The sequence below is a fragment of the Globicephala melas genome, chromosome 7, assembly GCF_963455315.2.
Source record: "Globicephala melas chromosome 7, mGloMel1.2, whole genome shotgun sequence".
Taxonomy (NCBI): domain Eukaryota; kingdom Metazoa; phylum Chordata; class Mammalia; order Artiodactyla; family Delphinidae; genus Globicephala; species Globicephala melas.
In genome coordinates, this window is record NC_083320.1 from 21,877,436 (window position 1) to 21,904,511 (window position 27,076).

The window sequence follows — 27,076 nt, forward strand, 5'->3', positions numbered from 1 at the left end:
CTTTTGCTTTTTACTTTTTCTCCTTTCCTATTCCCTTCCTGTAAATCCCATAGGTTTAGACCTTGGAAATTAGGAGAGCCCACTTTGGGGAATGTGCCTAAGGGTGAGAGCCATTCCATCCCAGCAGGTAAAATAGAATAGTCTTCAGCTGTCCTGCAAATGATCCATTAAGAAAAACAGGGTAGAGTGGTAGAAGGACCATGGAATTTAGAGACAGAAAAGCTTTTGGTAATCATTTCCCCTTTCCAAGATTTTCTTAAACTGAGGATATTAATACCTCCCTCAAAGGGTTGTTGTAAGCCCCGAAAGACAATAGGTAGAGTCTTCAATACATAAATGCTGAGTCCTCTCCCCATTCCCTTTCGAGGGTACATCGTTGGAGTTGAGTTTAATAGGCTCTGGGTCACAAATATTCTGGGCAGTAACTTCCTCCTTTCTGTTTTCTCCAGACATTACTGGCTATAGAATTACCACCACCCCTACAAATGGCCAGCAGGGCTATTCTTTGGAAGAAGTGGTCCATGCCGATCAGAGTTCCTGCACTTTTGAAAACCTGAGTCCTGGCCTGGAGTACAATGTCAGTGTTTACACTGTCAAAGATGACAGGGAAAGTGTCCCTATCTCTGATACCATCGTGCCAGGTAATGGAAAAATAAGCTATTATCCTCAGAGTGGCAGTTTCAGTAAGAGTGGGGATTGGCATCTTAATCCTCAGTTGGTTGAATGTGTCAAATATGTTTGGGATTTAATTCTGACCTCCGAACCACACTCTCTAGAACCATGAAGTCAAGGCAACTATTTGGACAAATGCTTGCTGTTAACACTGCTTGACTCTCTGCTTCACTGGGATGCTCTTTGTCTCGATGGGTATGCAATGGAGTGGCAACCATGGCATTAACTCTGTACTGTCCGCTCACGTGGAACTATTACTAAAATGATGTCATGTGTCTGTACTCAGTACTGACAGGCGAAAAGTAATATGGTAAATGCATCCCATCCGTACATTTGTGCCTGATCTTACAGTCTCCGTATGTGAGCACTGAAATAGCTCTTGGTTGACACATTCATTTCTTCATCGTGCCGTTTCAAATTCTTTTTTTAAAATTGAAAAAAAAAAAAAAAGGCCACACCTTTAGGGTGTTCTTTCTTGTGGATTGAATGACAACATTGAAAAGACCTATTTAGGGATAGGTTTGTTGTTTGTCCAAAATTGAATCGTGACAGATGAAAGCATTGGACAGATTGTGTTCTTTGCATTATTTGGTGGAATGCTTTTACTAATGCTTCTTAAATAATTTTGATTATGAAATGAATAAAATATTAACAGTAGCCTTGGACTCAGGCCTGTCTTTCCCCTGAATGTGCTTTGGAGTGGCACATTTTATACCATACATTCATAATGCATTAGCATTATGACAGTGATGTTGTCATGAGTTTTTCTACTGGGAAAAAAAAGAAAAACCCATCAATCAATTTTTTTTAACCCTCTTCATGAAAGTTTTATTTTCCTACTAAAATAGTTTTGGATTTTTTTTAAACTTTGCTGATACTTACTACAGGTATTACGTCTAGGTTCTAAGAATGGTTTCGACATCCTAAACAGGACTATAATTTTTAGAACCTGAGAGATTTAAATTTTACTGTTTGGGGGATTTTCAAAAAACAAACAAAAATCCCTGAAGTAATATTGTAACCTGTTTTATTCTCCCAGGGAAACTATTCATGGTGCTTAAAAAGTCTTTTCAGATAATATGGAGCATATTACCATCATTGCTTTAACACTATCAGTTTTACCACTAGTAACCTGATGTACACTGCTTTATTTTTTCCTCTTTTTTGCCTCTGTTTTCCTTTGCCCTCCTTTGCTTTGTAACTCAATAGAGGTGCCCCAGCTCACTGACCTAAGCTTTGTTGATATAACCGATTCAAGCATCGGCCTGAGGTGGACCCCGCTAAACTCTTCCACCATTATTGGGTACCGCATCACAGTAGTTGCGGCAGGAGAAGGTATCCCTATTTTTGAAGATTTTGTGGACTCCTCAGTAGGATACTACACAGTTACAGGGCTGGAGCCTGGCATTGACTATGACATCAGCGTTATCACTCTCATTAATGGCGGAGAGAGTGCCCCTACTACACTGACACAACAAACCGGTGAATTTTGAAAACTTCTGTTTTTGAGACATGGATGGTGTTGCATGCTGCCACCAGACACTCTGGTTAAATGTGGATGTTTCAAGGGAAAAGCCAGCAATTTGCCAAAGAGTAAGAGAGGGGGGATCGATTGGTAAGGAGTGGAATGCGTATGCCAAACTGATTGGATGAAGATATATACAATAGTCTTAAGTACATTTTCATTTAAACCGTGAAGATGTGTAAAGCCAGAGATAGATATCTGATCTATCAAATACAAAATGGAAAAAGTTAATTGAATTTGCCGACCTAGAATTATTTTTTAAAAATCTAACATTAATACCAAATGGTATCATGAGCACCATTTAATAAGAAGAAATGTACTTCCAAAATGTAACATTAGACCCTTCTTTCTATTATTTGATAAACTCTACCATGTTCCTTCTTTGTGACTGTCTAAAAAACGATTGAAATTTAGGGTAGAGTGGAAGGAGGTTTTTTTTTGCGGTAGGAGAAAAAGAGACTTTGGAACATTCTAGATTTCATTGCCATGGTGAGGTAAAGAAACTCCTCTTTAACCACAGTCTGGGGACCAGCATGCAACATTATAAAGGTTCTCTGCCCTGCATGGTAAGAAACATGCTGAGAACCAATTTGCATGAACCCCTTTCACTTGTAAGTAGAATTCACTGAATGGAATTGTAGCTATGGCAGTAGCTGTAGTCATTCCTGTCAGAGGGAAATTTAAGACCCTCTTGTGTTTTTGTCTGTGTGCATGTGTATCTTTGGAAAGTATTGCTATGTTTCTCTTTGCTGTGTAGCAAGCTAAGCCTCTTCAGCCTGGGATTAAATAATCATCAGTTGTATTAATCATGTACATGGATTTTATGTATTTGAAAGTGAATTGAATTGACCCTTTAAAATATATCAATGGCAGAATGGTTAAAGGGGCCTAACAGTACTGGGTGTAGTGTTTTATTTTTAACGGTAGTTCACTATGATTTAGATTAGACTATTTGCATGATGATGACTCGTTTCCTTTATGCATGAAATACTGGTTTTGCCTTTCCAGCTATTCTTGTTAGCTTTAATTTTTAAGTGACATTAACTTAGTCTTCCTTCTTATTTGAAACCAGCCGTCCCTCCTCCCACTGACCTGCGATTTACCAATGTTGGTCCCGACACGATGCGTGTCACCTGGGCCCCACCTCCATCCATTGAATTGACCAACTTACTGGTGCGCTACTCGCCTGTGAAAAATGAGGAGGATGTTGCAGAATTGTCAGTTTCTCCTTCAGACAATGCAGTGTTCTTAACAAGTAAGCGGTCAAGTATATTTGTTCAATAAATACTAAGCTAGCACATAAGGAGGAGATTGTGTCCTCACGTAGGAGCGAGAAAGATTAAGACAGCTACAACAGAACTACAGGCTAGACTCCAAATCTAACGTGCAGCTCTATAAATTTTGAAAGATGTCATGTTTGTTGTTATTTTAATATATCTTTGATATCTACAACTTTTTAAAAATCAGAGTGGAAAAACCCCAACAGTGAAGTTCAAAGACTTCAAACAAGTTCTGCTTCCAAATAAGCACATAACAATAAAAGTGGGCCCAGAGAAATTATATGACTAAATCTTAGTGTTTAACGAGACAAAAAATGAGGATTGAAACTAGTGTCACGGTATCTGTCTTATTCTCATTTAAGTGTCAGCAGGTAATCTATTTGGCATTTGAAGACTTAGAAACAGTGACTGGTCACTCAGGGTACATCTGGATTCTAATTTGAAGAAAGAGCCAGAAGTGTAATTTGTACTTCAAAAAGAATCTGTTAGTAGGATTTCTCTGAAGCCTGAGGACTTAGAAAATAACTGAAACTAAAATAAACAACAACAATTTATGGAAATTGTTTCTAGTTTCTACCCTTTGAAATTGATATTTTTTATTAAAGAAAATAAAAGGAGGCTGCAACATGGTGCTGTTTCACATGCTGCTTCTCATTATTTTCACTGTAATAGTAAAATACACACATAAGAACAAAAAGCAAAAGCTTCTACATAAGGGAAAAACAGTTCACATTTAGGTACGTTACCAGATGATGGTCTGAAAACATCCTCTATCTTTCAAACGTATTTTAGAGAGTGAAATACAAAGAAAGGCAGCTCAGCACGACCATAGTCTTGGTTTCCAATTCTGTGGCTGAGGGCGAGAAATCCTCATGTCTGCCTATCAGTGGGGCTATGATTCTGTTCTGGAGCATTCTGGAATCAGTAGTTACAGCATTACCCAATACACAAGGCTCTGCTTCGGGACCTCTGTCTGCCCCACCTTAGCCATAGACCTGTCACATGTTATTCATATGCTCTAAGATCTTATTCTAGATTCTATTCTAGATCTCAAGGTAGCCATTTCCCCCCCCCCTCCTCCAGAGAAGCCATTATTATCTTGTTTTACAGATGAAGCAACTGAGGTCTCCAGTGGCTAAGTAAATTGTCCCTGGCCAAGCAGGAAGGAGGAAAGGGGAGTCCAAGCATCCCATCTCCTAGTCTGGTGCTTCAGGGGCCCCTGCAGAAGGGGAGGTGGTGTAGAGGGGAATGGGGGTCTTTTGAGTAGGAGTTCAATGGTTAGAAACCTTACTCTGTACCTTTTCTGGTACCTCAGAATGAGAGAAGAGGAGACCCAGGAATATATATATTCAACTCTTAAGTATTCTGTTCTTACCTTAATAGGACAGAACCCATCACTCCCGATCAGTATGACCCTTTTTCAGTAAGGGGTAATTGTTAAGACCACTGGTCTTGGCTTAGGGCTCAACTCCTGTGTGATCTTGGGCAAATATATCGAAAAAATAACTTCTCTGTGCCTTAGTTTTGTCATTAGGAACTGGGGATAATTGTAAACCAAACTTGTGGAGGTAATAGATATGTTCATTATCTTGAATGTGGTGATGGTTTCACAAGCGTATACATTTGTCAAAATCTGTCAAATTAGACACTGTAAATATTTTCAGTTTATTGTTTGGCAATAAAGCAGCTTTAAAAAGTAGCAAACTAAAAAAGAAAAAAAAAAAGGTAGCAAACTACCTGCTAGGGTGATTGTGAGAGGTAAATGATATTCACAGTGCCACAGTCATTATCACATGCCCTCAACAGACGTGCCGTTAAGTGAATGAGAGAAATATTACTGTGCTGCATGCAGCAACTCCATCTTATTTCGGATGCAGCTGAGTCATACCCACACAGGTGGAGCTGGGGGCAGGGCTTAGAGATGCTACAGGGCAAGGTGACCCTTCCTCATCACCTACTGACAGCCCCTCTGCAGGCAGCAACACTCACTTAGGTGTAAATAGGCTCTAAGACAGGACTCTGGGATATTTTATCCGTTGAAATAGTCCTAAGGGTGCTTTCGTTTTTCATTCTTTCAAGCACATTTTAAAAATAATTCCAACTTGCCTCTTCAGATCTCCTGCCTGGAACAGAGTATTTAGTCAGCGTCTCCAGTGTTTACGAGCAGCATGAGAGCGTACCTCTTAGAGGAAGACAGAAAACTGGTGAGTCATGTGGGCAACGTGCTTATTGAGTAGCTTTCACCTACCGACTTTAAAGAGCAAAATTCTGTGCTACTTCTGAAAATACATCTCCATTTTTGTGGGAGTGCTTTTCACCTCGTCATCACCTTTGATCACTGGTCTTAAAAATTACGACATCTTATGGGAATGTAGTTGGTGCAGCCACTGTGGAAAACAGTATGGAGATTGCTCAGAAAACTAACAATAGAATTACCATATGATCCAGAAATCCCACTCCTGGGCATATATCCAGTCAAAACTATAATTCAAAAAGATACGAGCACTCCTATGCTCATAGCAGCACTGTTCACAATATCCAAGACATGGAAACAACCTAAAAGTGCATCAGCAGATGAATGGATAAAGAAGATGTGGCGTGTGTGTGTGTGTGTGTGTATATATATATATATATATATATACACACACACACACACACACTGGACACTACTCAGCCATAAAAAAGAACAAAATAATGCCATTTGCAGCAACATGGATGGACCTAGAGATTATCATACTAAGTGAAGTAACTCAGAAAAAGAAAGACAAATACCATATGATATTACATATGTGGAATCTAAAATATGACACATGAACATATCTACGAAACAAAAACAGACTTAACAGACATAGAGAACAGATTTGTGGTTGCCATGGGGGAGGAGGGTGGGGAGGAAAGGACTGGGAGTTTGGGATTAGCAGATGCAAACTATTACATATAGGATGGATGAACAACAAGGTCCTACTGTATAGCACAGGGAATATTCAATAACCTATGAAAAACCATAATGGAAAAGAATATAAAAAAAGAGAATGTATGTATATGTATAACTGAGTCACTTTGCTGTACAGCAGAAATTAAGATAACACTGTAAATCAACTATGCTTCAATTAAAAAAGTATTGATAGATTAAAAGAAATTAACGCACCTTATTCAACTATTACACTGACTTCCAATCACTAAGATTATACTCTCTGCTTCCAGGGAGGACTGAAATTAGTCCAGAAACTTTGTTGTCTATCTTTTTAAAAAAATCTCCCAAGAATAATATCTCATAATCTCTATTATTGAGAGGTGGTGAAATCCCTTCTCATTAGGCAGATCTGTCTAATGGCTGACCCAACACTGTCATTGTCATCTAAGTATTTTCCCTCTTTACTAAGTCAACGAGTTTATCTCTTTTTTCTACTTGATGAAATATTCATTTACTATAAAAAGAAGGTGAATAGAATCCCATAATATTATGTCCCTTCTTAAATATGAGTGCTTCTATTAATTTTTTCCTTTCAAAAAAGTGTAATTTAATATAGCCATTTATTTATTTCTTATAGTCCACTTGCTTCCAAAAAGAAGCTGTGGTATCTCAATTTGGTTTGAGTATATTATTGAATAGAGTAAGTAAATGTTATAACAAAAATGAAAATTGCTGGAAGTCCCAGAGAGGTTAAGTGATTTGAATTGAGATCAACTCTAAATTTTTGTTAATTTTTCTGCAATGCACTAAAAATTCTCAATTCATGAGGAATTACTTGCATTGTAATTTGTCCAGGATGACGTCTTATTTTCATTTTAGAAAGTTTTTTGTTTGGCATTCTTACCACCCTGTTGACACAGCAGTTCCCTCTTGAGTGTAGAAAGCTTCTTTAAGAGCCAAACACTTAACCTGAGAGTGGGCAGATCTTGCCTTACTTTGAGAGGTACACTTATAAGGTAGAAATAGAATACTTGAACACTGAAGCCTTTGAATATATCATTTCCCAGAATATCTCACACACCTGTCTTCAAATGTGATGCGGAAATCACTTGGATTACTTAGCAAAAGAAAAAAGAAAAGAATGATTTTGGACATTTTGAACAGCGTCAGTTTATGATTTTGAAATTTATCTGTGGCTTAGAATCAGTGTATCATAACCTGAGGTTCATGGCAATTCACTGTGTTAGTGGAAAAGGATGGAAACACTGGATGGATGTTACTTTTCCTTACATTCTTCCTCACTTCCTAAGTTGGTGGTGTCTTTTTTTTCCTTTTTATCTCTTCCTCCCCTGGGTGGCAAAAACAGGTCTCGATTCCCCAACTGGCATTGACTTTTCTGATATCACTGCCAACTCTTTCACTGTCCATTGGATTGCTCCTCGAGCTACCATCACCGGCTACAAGATCCGCCATCATCCTGAGCACATGAGTGGAAGACCTCGCGAGGATCGAGTGCCCCCCTCTCGGAATTCTATCACACTCACCAATCTCAATCCGGGCACAGATTATGTGGTCAGCATTGTCGCTCTTAATGGCAAAGAGGAAAGTCCTTCCTTGGTTGGCCAGCAAACAACAGGTAACTTGTTTTCTGGTCTGCAAAGAAACTCAGAGGACTTTCCTATGCAGGTGATCTGACATAGCTTTGTGTTGTCTGAGTCATCATCTCTCTCTCTTTTTTTAAAAAAATATTTATTTATTTATTTTGACTGTGCTGGGTCTTAGCTGTGGCACATGGGATCTTCATTGCGGCATGTGGGATCTTTTAGTTGCGGCATGCAGACTCAGTTGCGGCATGCATGCAGGATCTAGTTCCCCTACCAGGGGTCGAAGCCGGGTCCCCCGCATGGGGAGTGCAGTCTTACCCACTGGACCACAAGGGAAGTCCCTGAGTCATCATCTCTTAAAAAAATAGATCATGGTTATGAGAATATATTAAAGAAGATAATTTCTTTATCTCAAGAAATTTCCCACCGGAGTTAGATACTTATGCATTTCTAAGAACTGAAGTTTTATTCAAAAATGTAGAAAACACTCTGTTTCAAAGTTCTCTTAAAAATTATTTTAATATAATCATGTACTTGTTCTTATAAGATAGATGCTTAAGTACTTAGGGGAGAAGTATCATCATATTTGTACTTTAGTCTCAAATGGATTAACAGAAAAATAGAGAGAGACAAGGAAATGTGGCAACTTCCCTAAGGGAAGGGAGTATGGGTGTCCATTATATAATTTTTATCACTTTTATGTGGTTTTAAAATTCTTTAAAATAAGAAGTTGAGGGGAAAACTCTCCAATACACTTGAACTAATCATCTCACCACGATTTGAATTGTCTCCTTCACCCCTTACTTGCATTGTTCATAATTTTTAATTTTGCTGATTTTGAGTAGTACTTACATTATTATATGAAGGAATCCTAAAGGCAGTGACCCGGAAAATGAGCAAAAGGTGGATCTGGGCATCCTTTGAAAGTTACGGATGTGAAAACTTTCCCATGTTTTTCTAGTTTCTGATGTTCCAAGGGACCTGGAAGTCATCGCTGCAACCCCCACTAGCCTGTTGATCAGCTGGGATGCTCCGGCCGTTACAGTGAGATATTACAGGATCACCTATGGAGAAACAGGTGCGTTAGTGAAGTGCTACTTCACAGTCTGATTGAGTATTCTGTCATGGGTAACACGAAAGCCCAGCAATGGATACATAATTAAAGAAGCTTTGACAAGTCCATTCGCTGGAGCCTTGACTTCTTTCTAAGAGTATGTGGGAAAAATGTATGACATAACTGGTGGCAAAATCAAGATAAAAAGTTGTTTGTATAATACTAGAGGGGAACAACAGAGCTGAGGAAGAAGGATTTTAAATTCACAAGTGTATTATCAGTGGTGAAATAATAAGTGATTTGTATTTATCTTCCTTTTCCTTTCCTATATTTTCAAAATTTTATTTAACATGAATGTATTCCATTAAGATTTTGAAAAAAGACCACAATATATGCAACCTTGGGTTGAGGACTACCTTCTCTCCCTTTCTAATTTTAATCTACCACATGTTAAAGCTGGAATGTTAAAATAGCATGAACTGCAATTTTCTCTCAATTTTTACACACTCATCAAGGCTTACTACCTGCATAAATAAATTGACCTTTCTGTTCAGGCCCTATTTAATAGCACTTTTTTAAAGGGAATAAGCAAATATGTAACTTACAAGCTGCTCTCAATACGTTAATTCAGTTACTCAGCAATCCCTAAGTGTCTCTCAGCCCCTCACACTTTAAATTCATCCCTTTTCAAACAGGAGGAAGTAGCCCTGTCCAGGAGTTCACTGTGCCTGGGAGCAAGTCTACAGCTACCATCAGTGGTCTTAAACCTGGAGCAGACTACACCATCACCGTTTATGCTGTCACTGGCCGTGGGGACAGCCCGGCAAGCAGCAAGCCCATTTCCATTGATTACCGAACAGGTACTGACTCGTCTTCTGGGATGACACAGGCTCATTTACTCAGATAGCTTTTACTATGTTCTCCCAAAGTATTTTCTTCATTGTGGAATTGATTTTCTTTTTTAATAAGATGAAGCAACAGCTACAGAGTTTTGAGCCAGATATACAAGGAAGCACCCCAAGGGCAAGGATTTTTGTCTGTTTTGTTGATGGATGTATTCCATGAGCCTATAATAGAGACAGGGACAGAGGATGTTGAGTAAATATTTGTTAATGAATGAAGAGATGAGCTAATAAGGTAAGGAGGCAAACATCTACAGGAAATGTAGTTTCTTTGTGAATGAAGCAGCCATCTTGAAAATAGGCAGTAGTATCAAGATGCAGGTACCACCTCCCGAAATTCTCTGTGTTTCTGCAAAAGAAACACCTGGGGGTCATTAATAGTAGTAAGAGATTATTCTATCTGTATCAGAACTGGAGATGAGGACTTGTCTAGTCTTGTCCCCATGGACGGGGGCTTCATTGGTTTCTCCTGGTTTTTATTTGTAGAAATTGACAAACCATCCCAGATGCAAGTGACTGATGTCCAGGACAACAGCATTAGTGTCAGGTGGCTGCCTTCAAGTTCCCCCGTTACCGGTTACAGAGTGACCACTACTCCTAAAAATGGCCCAGGACCATCGAAAACAATGACTGCAGGTCCAGGTAAGAATAGCCAGCACCTCACATACATCAGGATAAACAGAGTAGGACCGCACAATATGCTTTTTTAAATAAATGACTACCTGGCTCTGAGTACTATACAGTTTCGTATCACGTGTCAGAGTTTCCCCGTTTGTGAATTCGGGGCTCAAGGCTGTTAACAGCTCCCTCCACGGTAGAATTTTCAGGATGAGTGCATTTCTGTTTTTACATGTGTAGCAGTGTTTGATGGTGTGGACATCTTGAATTACTAGGTTCATCTTTGTGGTTTTGTTTATCATGCACACTAAGAAGACAGAGATGGGCCTAACTGACTTTTAAAGATTCTTTTAGCTCTTGGTTTTGTTTTCATATAAAGTAATTGTGAAATTAGGATTCTAAGGCAATATTTTAAAGTCCAGTTAATTTTCGTTTTCTCAAGAGCAGCATCATTCATTGTTGGTGGCATCATATTCAATTTTAGAGCTTATCCTTTAGTGTGGCTTCACTCCAATATGGTAATTTGTATTAGCAATGAACGTGTCTGTCCAAGAGGAAATCCATGTGTGACTCCTCCATATTTTCATGCTAATTCTGCAAATGAAAATTCCAGGCCACCACGCATTTACTACCGAACTCTGCAAGTCACTTGGTTGTCATAGTGAATGACATAGATGCTGCCTTTTCTTTTCACTCCCTTTGCAGATCAAACAGAAATGACAATTGAAGGCTTGCAGCCCACAGTGGAGTACGTGGTTAGTGTCTACGCTCAGAATCGAAACGGAGAGAGTCAGCCTCTGGTTCAGACAGCAGTAACCAGTATGTAACCAGTGCCTGTTTTCCATGTTCAAAGTCAGATTTTGTGCTTAGGTGTCTGGATACCTAGTTTGTATCTTGAGCTGAGCTCTTTGCAAACATTTTTCCTTCTCAGTGCCAAGGAATGAACATATAGGGAGAGAGGTTGTGGAACTACCATAGTTAGTTGCTGTGCTTTGAATTTCTCCTGCTCAAATCGCCTCAGCAAAATCTTATTAGCCTATAGCAAATCTACAAAATATTTTGCTAGCACCTTCTTTTCTACAACTGGATGGTAAAGTTGATTGAAGTGTGCCTCATGAAACTATTATGTTTCGAGCATTTGTGGCTGGACCAGACTGTGGCTGGACCAACGTTTAATGTAAATATTATATTTATATTAAATATACATACATTACAATATTCAATGGGGAGGGAGGGGGAGAGTTAAAGAAAGAATATAACAATCTGAATCTAACATTGAAAATCAACTTTGCCATTTCCAAGGTATAAAAAATCCAGGTCTGTGAGACTAACATCACATTGCAAAAACAAATCTTGGTAGAATATCTTAAAATGAATATAAATAAATCCTCATTTGGGGACATTTTGCAGGGTATCTCCGCATCTCATGTACACCTATGTTTTAATAAGTGATGCGACATTAAATATTTTCTGAACGAAAAAGCCTTAAGCAAGGATCAAGTAATTTTCCATTTAATAGTGGGTTAATTGGAATTTAATTCATCAAAGAAAAATGGTATCTGCAGAACTGCTTTGCATGTTATAAAAATGCTTATTTCGCAACTTGCTTTTCACATAACCTCTTACCATTAATTTGCCTAACAGACATTGATCGCCCTAAAGGACTGGCATTCACTGATGTGGATGTCGATTCCATCAAAATTGCTTGGGAAAGCCCACAGGGGCAAGTTTCCAGGTACAGGGTGACCTACTCGAGCCCTGAGGATGGAATCCATGAGCTATTCCCTGCACCTGATGGTGAAGAAGAGACTGCAGAGCTGCAAGGCCTCAGGCCGGGTTCTGAGTACACAGTCAGTGTGGTTGCCTTGCACGATGATATGGAGAGCCAGCCCCTGATTGGAACCCAGTCCACAGGTATATCGTTAATTGCACTGCTGGGTGCTCATGGGAGCAGCGGCTTTATGCCCTGCTGAATGCATTCTACTTTATCAGGCTATCGATTCCCGTGCAAGTGGGTACCCCCAAAATCCACCTGTCTATTAGGAAAGACCCTCTTTAAAGAAGAATAGTAAGAAGCAATAAAATGTAGGTGACGTTTACATAAAGTCTAATGAAAGGAAATTTTGGAGTAGCTTGGTTTACAAACAAGGTTATAAAGCGAGACATTTGAAGAGAACATGAAAATTGTGGATTATTTCCTAAGCCTTGACTCTCTGTGGTTACTTATGCTCATTGTATGTAAAGGAAAGAAATTTGGCATCCTAAGGAACCCAAACTGGGCCATTTCATAGCAGCAGGATTCTGAGAACACGTGGGTAAGACCTTCCTTCTCTGGTTAGAGATAATGTGCTAGGTGTATAATTTGCTAAAAGGATTGAGAATCAGACACATAGGAAACAGTTGATAGGGCAAATGCTTTCCACCTTCTTTAAACTCTCATGCTTTATTTCTAAAGCAGAGTGGAATGCTAAAGATGTCTCCTCGTGACAGCATAAACCCTGGAGGTGACAATCTATATTATTGCTCTTTGCTTCTCTTTTCTGCTTCTGTTGTGAGCCAATTTTCTTCTGCTGCTGCACCACAGAGAATACTTCAAATTTAGCAGTGATATCCTCCATGAGGTCCAAACAAAGAGAATAAAATCATAATTCTGTCTTTGGAGGGATGAAATACTCTGTGAGATGGTTTTCCATACAAAGATAATTTCTGTCAGAAAGGGGCTACTGCTCATCTTTCCATAGAAATGGAAAGATCAATCCTAATGGCCAATAAGCCAATTTGACTTTAATTTATTAAGGGAAAGCAAAAAAACCAACTGCTAAAACCTTAAGTCTCAGAGTTTTGGCATTTACCCAAGTGCTTCCAGTGATTCTGAGCACTGCTGGATAAAAAACACATATTTTTCAGCAAACGTTTTCTTCATTTTGCACCCCCTTTTGTCCTTTCTTGTACTGAATCTTTGCTTGACTAGGGTACCCACCCAACCAAACAAGTACAACCTATCTACTTCTCGGAAGTCACTTTATTTTCCCCCTTTCCCCATTTACTGTAAAATAACCTCTAACCAATGACCATCCTGACAGCCATTCCTGCACCAACCAACCTGAAGTTCACTCAGGTTTCACCAACCAGCCTGGCCGCCCAGTGGACGGCACCCAATGTTCAGCTCACTGGATATCGAGTGCGAGTGACCCCTAAGGAGAAGACCGGACCAATGAAGGAAATCAACCTTGCTCCCGATAGCTCATCTGTGGTTGTATCAGGACTCATGGTAAGAAGTGTCCTTTTTCTCATTGGACTAAAGAAGTAGGTCATTTCTTACACAGTTGAAGGTGGTGGAAATATAATATAATAAATCTGTGTTCTTTGCCTCTGCCGTCAAATTAAATTTATCATAATTTTGTATCAAGTAGAATTACTTTGTGTTGACCTAAGCTATCAGGGACAGAATTTTATGAGCAGCATTGGATGTTGCATAGCTCTTTAAGTGTATTCTGTTTATTTTAAAATGTTGTATTGTGTGTGAAGGGGGGGCAATTTATATATCCATAGGCTGAATGCATAAATCTACTTTAGTTATGCTTTTTCTCAGCCCTGTTACCTTTGCAAGGAATATTCTCCAGTTTTTACCAACCCAGCCTGATACTACCTTCCTTAAGTCATTTTTAATCCTTCTAGATGTGCATACAGAAAGCTAGCCAGGAACCTAGGAAATTGTTCTCCTTCTTAACATAAGGCCAATTCCAGGAGAAACTACAGAAAGAGGGTTCAGAGATAGACTATTCTCTTTGCCTCTCTATGATCAGAAAAATTCATGATTTGCACCTGTCAGATCATCAAAGAGAAAAACAGGCTAATACCATTTTCCTCATTTTGTATCAGCTTAGCATAAATATGTAAGTTATGGCTTACTTGGGCTTAACCCCAGGTGCATTTTTTAATTCATGTAATTAAATATCTTGTCAGTGTAGGAAGGAAATTAATATAGGAACTTACAGTTCTGCGGGTTTTGCTAGCTTACTTTTTCTTTTCTAACCATTGCATTTTTTCTAACGCTGGAGTGAAAATTCCTGGGCTTCAGAAGATCACATTGCTAAAGCTTACTGCGCCCTTCTTTCTAGGTGGCCACTAAATACGAAGTGAGCGTCTATGCTCTAAAGGACACTTTGACAAGCAGACCAGCTCAGGGGGTCGTCACGACTCTGGAGAGTGAGTAATCAAACTTTTTAGTGTCAAAAAACGTTCTGGATAAACAAAAATTAAAGAATGGCAAATGCTTTCTAGATCACTAAGTGAACAGTGGGATGATTCCCAGTTTGGAAATAGATTTGCTTTCCCAGTTACTACTGTTGCCTCCTGTGCCTCTCCAGAAAGTGGTCTACTGGCGCGTACGTGCAGTCACTTCATGATGTGCTAGAGTCGGTGCAGTAAACTACGACTAACACCTAGGTTATGTTCTACTGGTTAGAATTTGTTTTCATAGAGTTAAGTTTGAGGAGGACGCGTTGGCTTCTGTTGTATCTAACAGTGCAGTAAGGGTTGGACAGTACTGGGCCCGGGTTCTAGTTTTCTGCCATAACAATAACCCACAGTTATTCTTTCTCAGAAATCACGTAAAGTGTCAAAGACTTCTCTTCTATGAAATAGGGATGGCGTTGCACCTGTTGAGAAAAAAATATGAATCTATATAAGAATGAGAAAATACTAGCAATACATTATTATATATATACCTTCCTTATATTATTACACATATTTTATATTATAATAACAATAATTTTAACACTCACTGAGGTATTTGTAGATATAGAAAGCCAGCCTTGGGAACCACTGACAGTACTTGTAAAGCTTTTCAGTTCTTAAAAAAAATAGTACACGAGGTGAATATTTTCATGTTTCCTAATTACTGTCTGCTTTTTCTCTCGACGCCACAGGAGAAAATCTATACATTATTAGTCATGTGTAGAAATTGATGTATTTGTATAGAATAAAGAAACGTTTTAAAATATCGAAACCTTACCTATATGAGCCAGCCAGGCACTAATCTCTGGCTGTCATCCTGTGCAGATGTCAGCCCTCCAAGAAGGGCCCGTGTGACAGATGCTACTGAGACCACCATCACCATTAGCTGGAGAACCAAGACTGAGACGATCACCGGCTTCCAAGTCGATGCCATCCCAGCCAACGGCCAGACTCCGATTCAGAGAACCATCAAGCCAGATGTCAGAAGCTACACCATCACAGGTCCGGGAGCTCACATTTGATAACTGCCATTCACAACATAAATTAGCTTATTAGTCTTTCTACCACTTACAGTGATTAAATTTATCTTCAGTGTTTTATGATAACCCAGCTCTATTTTTTACAACGTATTTTCATCCCATGATCAAAACATTTTGTCCTGTGAACGCCTGGTTTTGTCTAATGTTTGCCAGAGGAATGGCATAAGTCCCATTCATCAGAGATCTTTCATCAATGAACCCTCTCTTATGGGAAAAAATATATATATACATAATGCTTGAGAGCCAAAAGAAACTCAGTGATAGTGTCTACTTCTTAACATTCACGTAGATTATAAAGCAGAATTAAATTTGAAAAAGCAAACGACACTACTTCATAGAGATCAAAGTTGTTGTCAGATAATGTTCAATATCTGGGTCAATTTAGGTCTTTTTGAGATTGAAAATTCTGATTCCAGTTCCCAACCAATGACCATCTGATAAAACACAGTCAGCAGGTGCTCACCCCTATCACCAAGATAGTCACTTCTAACAGCATTTTGGGATTTTAAAATTTATTTTAGCCAGTGTCTTTTTGTGCATCTGTGCCTTTCTTTTGAGATGTCCTTCTCATGAGCAGTTAACACCCATACCATGCTCTAATTTATTGTTCAAATGTGAACCACTTCCTTGGTCTGTATAAACAGGCAATGATAGGAGGAACCATGAAAATTGCAGATGAGTTTGAAAATTTTCCTAGTAAATGAAGATCAGATAAAAATCATCTCTTCACCAATCCCAGGTTTACAACCCGGCACTGACTACAAGATCCACTTGTACACCTTGAATGACAATGCCCGGAGCTCCCCTGTGGTCATCGACGCCTCTACTGGTAACTACACTTTCTACTGAAGAAATGCCACTGACTTATATGTTTGTGTGATCAGTCACGTGAACTTGAGCAACAAAAATGAGGCTGATACTTTTGTATTCCAGATCACAGTGAATCATTTTTACTGTTTACAGAACTCTCAGATTCTCTCAAGTCTGTTTTTAAGGGCTGGGAAAAGAATGTGGGAATAATTTTCTTGGTTATTCATTTCCTTAAAGAGATGTAACTTTGTTTTCTTTTAGCCATTGATGCACCATCCAACCTGCATTTCCTGGCCACCACACCCAACTCTCTGCTGTTATCATGGCAGCCACCTCGTGCCAGGATTACTGGTTACATCATCAAGTATGAGAAGCCCGGGTCCCCTCCCAGAGAAGTGGTCCCTCGGCCCCGCCCTGGTGTCACAGAAGCTACTATTACTGGTATTGCTGCTTCCATGCTGCCGTTTTCCTCTTTACTCTCTAGGACACACAAAGTGCTTAGCAGACTCCAACTGTGTCTTTGGTGCTGTACCATGAGAACAAGAAGCCCCATTTCTGACAACTTCAAAAAGCATTCTCTATGGAGGAGCTGTCAAGCTTGATACATCTCAGAATTCACAACAAAGCAATAATTTCAATACTGTCATAATGGCATAGCTAGAATCTTTTTATCTTCTGTATAGTTGCCAGACAGCTATCAGTTCTTCCTAGAAAAAGACATTTTTCAAAGCAAACTAGCAAATTTTGATACTGTTCTCTCACTCAGCAACCTAAAGAATGATAAGTCTGCAGGATTTGCCAGAGTGCCACCTGCGATGGCCCTCATTATCCGGTTTCACAGGATAGGTCTTGAGGCAAAGTGTTTCCCAGTCATCCATACTGGAGAGAGTGCTTGGGATGGGGAATAAGAGATCATAGGCCTCTGGTATTGTTTTTGTCCAAGAGATTGTACGGTAAACTGTGTATATAGGCTATCTAGACTTAAAAATCCTATAGAACACACAGGTACCAGAAGGAGACACTGCTTCTTTAGAAACCTTGGAGACAGGAAAATAGAATCAGATATGGAAGGCGTTGAATTGGATACTTCCTACAGGGACCACACAAAGAGTGGTCACTCTTTCCTGCAGAGCACTTTTTTGTAGTCTAACTTTTTCATTGATCCTGCCACTGAGAGCCATCTGTTTGTTAGGCCTAAGTAGATTCATGTATACAGTCTGCACTGATCTCTCCCAAGTGTGTATTTCGCTGGCAGTGTGCAACGCTGATAGATTTTCTTGAATTCAGAAGGGCAGATGAGACCCCATGTGAACCGAATACCCAGGAAAAGTAAAGTGCTTATTCAGGTGTCAGACTTGACAGGAAGATAATTAATTTGCTAAGTGGCTATTGTATACAGAGTATTTGAGTGTTTGCAGAAGCAAAACGAAGTCAGTTTTGCCTTTCAAGAGGCCAGTGGCCAGCTGGAGAGAGGAAGCTTGCTTCCCAGTAGTATCTCCTGGTGAGATCAACTTTCATTTGACTAGCTGAGCCCACAGACATAATGTGATGATCTGTCCTTCCATCAGGTCTGGAACCAGGAATCGAGTACACAATCCAAGTCATTGCCCTCAAGAACAATCAGAAGAGTGAGCCTCTGATCGGGAGGAAAAAGACAGGTAAAGAGCACCTTCCTCGGTGGTTAACAGGGAGATGGCCAAAACAAAACTAATTATGAATGATTCATTTTGCAGGGCAAAAGTGCTCCAGGTTTCGATGCATTTCTCATGAAACTTTTTTTTTCCCTCTAACAGCATAGCATGTATGCTGTGCTCTTTGATAGCAGGAATAAGCTAACCATCTGCAGAACTGTTTTATTTTTTTCCTAGCCAGTCAATATAAAAGCCTTTGATTCATCTTTAAAAACTTCAAACCGGATATTAAAATGCAAAAACCAAGCTGCGATCGTTGCTGTTCTTCTATACATTCGTTTGAAGTTAAAATGTTTTTATAAGAAGGGGGAGGGGAGGGAAAAATCTTTCTCATTTGTCTTTATTTATTATTTGGTTTCTAAAACTTCGAACTAATGTCTTACTTTTTTATCCAATTTCAGTTTAATTTGAAGAAAATGCTTTATTTATGCTGATAGGAGAATTTTAAAATAACTTTTATGTGTGTATTTTAATCTGTTCTTAGCATTTCAAACTGTGAAAAACTACTGCACCAAACCTCTGGAATTCTCATACTTCAGACGCTGATATAATTAGTCTGGATTCTAGTCCTCATAACATGATTCTCAAGTGAAACAGAGAAAAAAGGCTGCATATTTCAGTTCCGTTAGGCTTAATTTGAGCAGAGGCAGCTTCTATGGGGCTCAGCGGTTCAAAGCTTTGTGTGTATGATAAATTCATACTAACACTTTTTTCGTTCCAAACTATAAAGAAAACTTTGAGAAAAATCATAAAGATTTCTTTCTGGAAAAAAAGTGTTTTGTGACCTAAGAACTGCTAATTTTCCAGGAGCTTTGATCTGATTGAAAAATAGTCATTGTTGCCTGAACTGATAACGGCTCCCGAGGCTACTTCCGGGAGCTTAACACGCTTTGCTTTTTTTGGCTCTAACCTCTCTTGGCTAGATGAGCTTCCCCAACTGGTAACCCTTCCACACCCCAATCTTCATGGACCAGAGATCCTGGATGTTCCCTCCACAGTTCAAAAGACCCCTTTCATCACCAACCCTGGGTATGACACTGGAAACGGTATTCAGCTTCCTGGCACTTCTGGTCAGCAGCCCAGTCTTGGGCAACAAATGATCTTTGAGGAGCATGGTTTTAGGCGAACCACACCGCCCACAATGGCCAGCCCCGTAAGGCATAGGCCAAGACCGTATCCACCGAATGTAAATGAGGAGATCCAAATTGGTCCTGTCCCCAGGGGAGACGTAGACCATCATCTCTACCCTCACGTTCTGGGACTCAATCCAAATGCTTCTACAGGACAAGAAGCTCTCTCTCAGACAACAATCTCATGGACCCCATTCCAGGAAAGCTCTGAGTATATCATTTCATGTCATCCAGTTGGCATTGATGAAGAACCCTTGCAGGTAATTCATGTTTCTCTTTACTTCTGGGCAGCCTGGGAAAAAACTATGCTAGGCTACTGAAGTGACCAGAGCTCTGATGTCCAGTGGCGTACTTCTAGAACCTCTTAGAAAGGTGGCCTGCTTAAGTCCTGATTTTCTTTTTTAATCTCAGTACGGCTGTGCTTTAGGGGATGTTCCAAAGAGTGTCATTAGCTTTCGTTTAGTAGAGAATAAAATCATTTCTATTATTATCGATCATTTGACGTTCCATGGTAATATAGACAAAGAATGATCTTAGAAAAGAGAGAGAGAGAGATTCTGCCTGAATTTACTTTTGTCCAGGAAGGGCTAAAACGCCATCATTACGGTTTGTCCTTGAAGAATCCCATTATCTACAATATGTCAAAGGAGAAAGAATTTGGCTGAAGCTGTGCCTATAAGTGATTGATTCTCTGACTAAAACTTCTATGCTTTAATGTGTCTTGCTGATATCAATGTTCACTGTTTTCTTATTTGTAGAAAGTGGCAGACTTTTAAAAACTGACTACACTGTGCAGGATTTATGAGCTTAGAAACATGAGTTTGAGGATTTGGCAAAGGGTTTGAAGGACCCCATGTTGGGGTCAGATGCCACTTGTGTGGGATGAATGTGTATCCCACATAGCACAGCATCCACGTTTTATGTGAAGGGGGCAGCATGGCCACGGCTGCCAGTGGGCTTGCCCAGACTGCAACTACAGCAGGATGAAGAGGAGGCTGTCTCTAGAATTAGTGAGGGTTCCTGGTAACTGTGGAGCACGTAGGGTAGATTTTTGGCAGGAAAATCTGTCATGTAGAAACGATACCCCCTCACTCAAGCTCCATTTCTCTCCTTCTCTGGTTGGGACCTTTACACTCTTCATCTTTGTCTCCCTTTGCTGTGTTTACACAGTAAGAGTTACTGAGAAGAGAATAGGGAAAGTCGTATCAATTCCTCACTATAATGCTTTCTCCCCTACTTTGGATGTGCTAATAATTGCAGTTCCGAGTTCCTGGAACTTCTGCTAGTGCCACCTTGACGGGTCTTACCAGAGGGGCCACCTACAACATCATAGTGGAGGCAATAAAAGACCAGAAGAGGCACAAGGTTCGGGAGCAAGTAGTTACCGTGGGCAATTCTGGTATGTGAACATCGGGGTTATTTGGGCAAAAGTTCTGGACTACCCCAGAGATGCTTCTTCAAGTGACTGTTCCTTTCTTGCTGTTGTCTTTTGACTTTAGGAAATAATTCCATGAAGTAACTGAGCAACTTTAAATTCAATTATTTTCCCCTCAGAGTATCGTAGTATCTTGTAAAACACATACATAAATAGAGTCTCAAACAGTGATATGATGAAAGACCTGGAAAGGACTTCAAATATTGTTTGGTCCAACACTGTGAGTCCCGGCTAGGGAGTATCTGGGTTGATATAGGACACAAGTCTCCTGATCTCTGTTCCCAGACCCTCTTCATCTTACCAGGTTGCTGTCCTCCTAAGTTTTAAGTGCTGAAAGTGATTACCTGTAAAGGAAATTCCTTATCTGCCGACATCAATGCCTGCTGGGTTTTGATCCTGATGTAAAATGCTACCAACATAGCCCATTTCTGTCCAAAGAGCTCCCTTATTCCCATGTTATTTCATGATTATATAGGCCTAAAACCACAATGAGGTTAAATGGTCATTGACTCTTTGTAGCACCTGGAAAGTTCTGTTAAACCAGTAGTGTATCACCCAGCTTTTCAAACTCCAGGAAGCTGCAGAGTCACCAAGAAACATGAGATAGGGAATAATCAAAATCATGAATCTCAAATTTTCCAACTGGAGGGTTCTCCATTCCCCATCAGCAGGGAGTGCTGAATTCTGTCTGCCAAGTGACAGGCTTTATTGCTCGGGCCAGTTACTTAACCTCAGGCTTCTTCCTCATTCGATAGGTGACTGTGTTCTTTCACATGTATAAAAGCCTGTGAATTAAGCAGTTTTTTTGGAGGGGGTGGTATTATCTTGTGCTTATTGTGTTATATATCCATGGTAATGCACACTTTTTGCTTCGTGTGGTTTTGCTAGTAGAATGCCATGTGAAAGGAATTTTCAAGAGCACAAAGGTCTTTGTGCTTTTTCCACATCATTTTTTAAAAAAAGATTCCATCTCCAGATGGAATTTGGTCAGGTGGAATTTTAACTCCTGGCTATCTTTAGGAAGGTTATTGAAACCCCTCATAGCAGTTTAAGTTCCTTCCATTTTTCTTTCCGACTCCTTATTCCCAGCAGCAATATTCTGCATTCTAGCCAGGTTCTCCCAGCTTTGAGACATTTCAGACATCTTAGTTTCAACAAAATTCTATTTTCTTCCACTGTGATGCCTTTCAAAATATTAGACACTTCAAATATCTATTGCTTTTGAGCTTTTGATTTTTGCACTGTGAAAAAAAACATACACAGTGGGATTCAAAGTCACAGAAGTTAACTTGATTTTTAGAGAATAATTTGAAGCATGCTTTGTTTGCATAGATTATTTTAAAATAAGTTTCCCAAAACATAAAGACCAGATCTAAGCAACATGAAGAGATTCCATTACTTAATTTCTAAGCCATCGATATCCCATTGCTTTCTCTTATTTGGAACAGTTGGTTTTATTGATAGAGTAAAGCAGTCTGACCATTATGAAAACACTGTACAAAATCTAGGCTTTTTGCACTATTATACAAAAAAAATGCAATAAAATAAATGCGATCACATTTTAATGGTATATAAAACTGTGACACCTTTTGCATTAAAAGCAAAAGATGCCCTCTAATAATTATTCTTTATTTGGCGAGCACTTTCTAAGTGTTGGTAATAGGCCAGTGCTTTGAATTCATGATCTCATGTAATCTTCACAAGATCCTGAGTAGGTAGAGATATTTTTATTTTTATCCCCACATTACAGAGGAGGGAAATAAGGCAGAGAAATGTTAAATAACTAGCTTAGGGTCACTCAGGTACTGATGGAGAGGAATTTCCAGCCTTCGCATACCACTGAAATTCTTAATTGCCTCATGATCTGTTCCATGTTCTATAGACTAGATTTACTAGAAATGATTTTTTTTTTAGAACTGAGGGCAAAAGCGAAAGATGGGCTCCTTTTAAGAGGCTTGTGGCAAGTGTTCACTAGCAAAATCTAAGCATTGTTTATTAGAGCAGTTGATGCACTGATAGAACAGATGAGTGCTGTTTAGCGCTACCGGGATTTTTGTTTTTGAATAAGTCATTATATACAATAATTCAGTTCTCTTCTTATGGTCCAAAACCATAATAAGATGTCTTTTCTTTTTTTTTTTTTTTTGCCTTTTTCTCCTTTTCTTCATGTAGTTGACCAAGGCCTAAACCAACCCACGGATGACTCGTGCTTCGACCCCTACACGGTTTCCCATTATGCCATTGGAGAGGAATGGGAGCGATTGTCTGAATCTGGCTTTAAACTCTCATGCCAGTGCTTAGGCTTTGGCAGTGGTCATTTCAGATGTGATTCATCTAGTGAGTAGCTTGCTTTGTCCACCTCTTGCAGTTCCATGCATTCTCACAATGTGCCAAAGGAGGAAGCATGTTTGGCAGATGCAACCTCTTCCAAACATGAAGCAAACGAGTAGAGACTGCTTGACTCAAAGTAACATTTTGCATCATATAAAAATGATGGGAAATTTTACTTGTTGAGTATTGCTTCATCTCAAGGGTTGTATTTCAATATGACTATTAATTAAAAATAAATTTGCGACGGTAATATGATTTAAAAATTTTTTTTGTGAAATGAATAAAGTCAACCTCTTTGGAGCCAGGTCTAATGAAGGGTATCAGAGACACAACGGAACCTCAAGTCTCTTTTAATCTGTAGTGTTGAGTGAGCTCAGAGGTGAATATTTATACTTACCAATATTCTACCTCTTTCAACACAAACCAAATATACACATATCATAGTATATATACACACTCACACCCACCCACACACACACTCTTTCATATCTCACATACACACTCATATCATACATACACACACATACACTGGGTAGCTTGAATCTTGCCAAGTAATGTGGAGAGTACAGATAATCCATTTGTAGATAATTAAGAATCAACTTCAATTGAAAAAGATTTGATTTTCAAATTATAAAAGGATTTTATTGTTTAAAATTATTTTTTAGTTAAAATAACCTAGGAATGACTTATCATGCTTTGAGGTTTAGTATTAGAATTTTTAAATCCTTTGGTTCTGCTTGGTTTTTAGAGGATGTGATTCTTATTGAAATTGGTTCATTTTCATAGGTGTTAATCATTATGCCTTCTAACAAGCCTCCTATAGACATATCCAGGAATTGTACTGGGTGAAATATGACATAATGATTTTTAAACGATCTTAAGAGTATTTTACTTAACTTGTATACACGAATTGGTTTAATTCAGACTGAAATATAAACACAACTAATTTTTTCAATGCAGACTACTGTGCTTGACCATCTGAAAATAGAAAGACGTGTCACGTGCTGTTTAGGAGTTGGAAGTTTTAACATTTGGCATCAATTAGGGGTTTTAAATTTCTGAAACTGAGCTATTTTTAAGTCTGTATATTTATTACCTATGTAAGTACTTAGGCGCAACTGTGGGAGCAGAGCTGTAAGTTGATTTATGTGATTCTTTGGCTCAACTTACGTATTCTTCACTTAGATGTCATAATGATTGACTAACTTTTAAAGTTTTAGGAATGACTGACTTGTTGACAAAACAGAAGTTGTGTGTATTATATAAACTTCCAAAGTTTGTTTTGTTTTAGTATAAACTTTGAAGATTAAAAAGTCATCTTTTATGTATGGTAGTTAAAGATATGTAACTGTGAATCTTAGATATTCCTTAGAACCAGTCTTATTTGTAGGAATGATAACCATTGATTTATCATTTTGTTTTTGTTTTGATACATAGGTTTATTCTTTCACTTTCCCCATTTACAAGAAACAGGTCGTAGTGTGTAGAAACCAGCTGATCTTTGCTTTTTGGTTAATTGAACTTTGTATCCAGGATCTCTGCAAATCCAAAAGTGACTTTTCATCTATTAACTATTTTTAGCCTTCCCAATTTTAAACCTTAATAGGGAGAATTCAAATGAAGGTCATTGACTATTCTTGTGAAATGATTATGATGGAATAGACTGGATCTTAAAATATCTGAGAAAATGTTAAGTGGTAAAGATAATATTTTCAAATCCAACCAAAAAAGTGGTTTGTCAGAGGGATCATGACCTTCATCTTTCCTTGCCACTCCTTCCAGATACCTGGCTTTGAAAATCTGGTGACATGTCCCAGTACGCTCACCATCTTGTGAGTCAGAACACGCCAATAACTCCTTGCCTCTGATCTTCCCCACCCCCCAGAATGGTGCCATGATAATGGTGTGAACTACAAGATTGGAGAGAAGTGGGATCGTCAGGGAGAAAGTGGCCAGATGATGAGCTGCACGTGTCTTGGAAACGGAAAAGGAGAATTCAAGTGCGATCCCCGTACGTTGCCACAAATCACTTTTAGTGCCTTCTTGAGCGCTCCCACCTTCATTACTGAGCTGTAACTCTCATCCCCAGAAATGATTGGAGACTTTAGGTCTTCTTGAGGAGTGAACGGTGGGTTTGTTAATCTTTTGATTTGGGACAGCAGAGACAAGCTTCAAAAACGAGCCATAATTTAATGTTGTTATAGGGCACTTTAGCACTTTTCCGACCTGAGTATTTTGACCATAATCTGCAGTGAAATGTAACAAGAAATCCTTACGGGTCTTTAGATTCAACTTTTAAAATATGATCTCTATCTTTGCATTGAACCGTTTCCAGTTTATTAGATCTAGCCTTTGGAAATGCTGCCCTAAGACCTATACAGCAGTACCTCTTTTACGGATGATTCCCATTAACACGTGGCACGTGGGCTGTGATGACAAATTTAGGAGAGAAACAAACCCACCCCCGTAGAGGGGTCAAGTCTGTATTACTGTTCTCAGTCTTACACGCGCTTATGATTTGTGTGTCCACGTAGATGAGGCAACGTGTTACGATGATGGGAAGACGTACCACGTGGGAGAACAGTGGCAGAAAGAATATCTTGGTGCCATTTGCTCCTGCACGTGCTTTGGAGGCCAGCGGGTAAGACCAGATAGGCCAGGCTCTGTGCAATTTAGACAAGGGGGGGAGGTTCCTGTACGGACGATTAAGAGTTATGCTTCCTGTGGGCTGTGCACACAGGTGTGGTAGTGCACCTTATGAAATGGGGAAATACTTCAGCTCCTGTTGGAACATAACGCTACTGACTACCCCTTTCCAGTTCTCCCCCTTTGTGGCAGCCTTAGCCCCCTCCCCCATACCTACTATTCTCAGACTGCCTCCGTTCTTCAGCAACTGAAGTGTTAAACGCTGGGTAGCACTGGGCTTCTTGCTCCATTCTGTTGGGCAGGTGCCCCTGTGATACTGCTGTTAAATATTTTGAATACCCAGATCTAAGAAAATACCACTTCTTTGTACCCTCTCTCAATCCCCAAATAGATTCCTGCCATAGGTCTAGTGCTATGCTCAGGAATATGGGACACACAGAGGGAGTGAGAAATGGTCCTGGCTCTTAATGATATAGCTGGAGATATTAAATTAGCATACATTGAAAGTCCAGCTAATTAAGTCAGGTTCTGAGTGGATCTGACAAACCCAGTTCCCATGTAGGCTGATGTCAGCAGGAAAGGTTTGGTGGAAAAGAGAAGAATGAACTGTCTGGGTTTTGGGTTGTTTTTTTGTAAAAATTATTTATTTATTTATTTTTGGCTGCGTTGGGTCTTCGTTGCTGCATGTGGGCTTTCTCTAGTTGTGGCGAGCGGGGGCTACTCTTCATTGCGGTGCGCGGCTTCTCACTGCAGTGGCTTCTCTTGTTGCAGAACACGGGCTCTAGGTGCACGAGCTTCAGTAGTTGTGGCACTTGGGCTCAGTAGTTGTGGCTTGTGGGCTCTAGAGTACAGGCTCAGTAGTTGTGGCACAGGGGCTTAGTTGCTCCGTGGCATGTGGGACTTCCCAGACCAGGGCTCGAACCCATGTCCCCTGCATTGGCAGGTGGATTCTTAACCACTGCGCCACCAGCATAGTCCGCTGGCTGGGGTTTAGGATGGTTACAATCTGGTTGAGGGATGGGGGAAGCAGAGAGAGCAGGGCGAGCACAGCCCCTTGGAATGGGAAGGAGCTGGCACATGTGGGCTCCAGTGAAACAACCCTCTGCCTGCTGTCTAGTGGGAAGACATTAAATGGGAAGAAGTGGGGGCCACTTATGGAGGGCCTCGGAGGTCCATTATTCATGC

At 39.7% G+C, this 27,076-nt stretch overlaps 1 protein-coding gene across 1 annotated transcript in view; it reads left to right on the forward strand.

Moving 5' to 3' along the window:
• FN1 (fibronectin 1) overlaps nt 1-27,076 on the forward strand; it is a 66,933-nt gene that overhangs the window by 37,279 nt on the left and 2,578 nt on the right. The window contains exons 23-43 of the mRNA XM_060302643.2: nt 450-641; nt 1,882-2,154; nt 3,270-3,452; nt 5,592-5,681; nt 7,758-8,027; nt 8,957-9,073; nt 9,745-9,909; nt 10,438-10,593; nt 11,275-11,388; nt 12,214-12,483; nt 13,653-13,840; nt 14,691-14,778; nt 15,634-15,810; nt 16,588-16,677; nt 16,920-17,099; nt 18,227-18,316; nt 19,273-19,739; nt 20,740-20,878; nt 23,087-23,251; nt 25,131-25,256; nt 25,780-25,886. Of these exons, the coding sequence (XP_060158626.1) occupies nt 450-641; nt 1,882-2,154; nt 3,270-3,452; nt 5,592-5,681; nt 7,758-8,027; nt 8,957-9,073; nt 9,745-9,909; nt 10,438-10,593; nt 11,275-11,388; nt 12,214-12,483; nt 13,653-13,840; nt 14,691-14,778; nt 15,634-15,810; nt 16,588-16,677; nt 16,920-17,099; nt 18,227-18,316; nt 19,273-19,739; nt 20,740-20,878; nt 23,087-23,251; nt 25,131-25,256; nt 25,780-25,886 (3,647 nt within the window). The remainder of the gene's footprint in view (nt 1-449; nt 642-1,881; nt 2,155-3,269; nt 3,453-5,591; nt 5,682-7,757; nt 8,028-8,956; nt 9,074-9,744; nt 9,910-10,437; nt 10,594-11,274; nt 11,389-12,213; nt 12,484-13,652; nt 13,841-14,690; nt 14,779-15,633; nt 15,811-16,587; nt 16,678-16,919; nt 17,100-18,226; nt 18,317-19,272; nt 19,740-20,739; nt 20,879-23,086; nt 23,252-25,130; nt 25,257-25,779; nt 25,887-27,076) is intronic.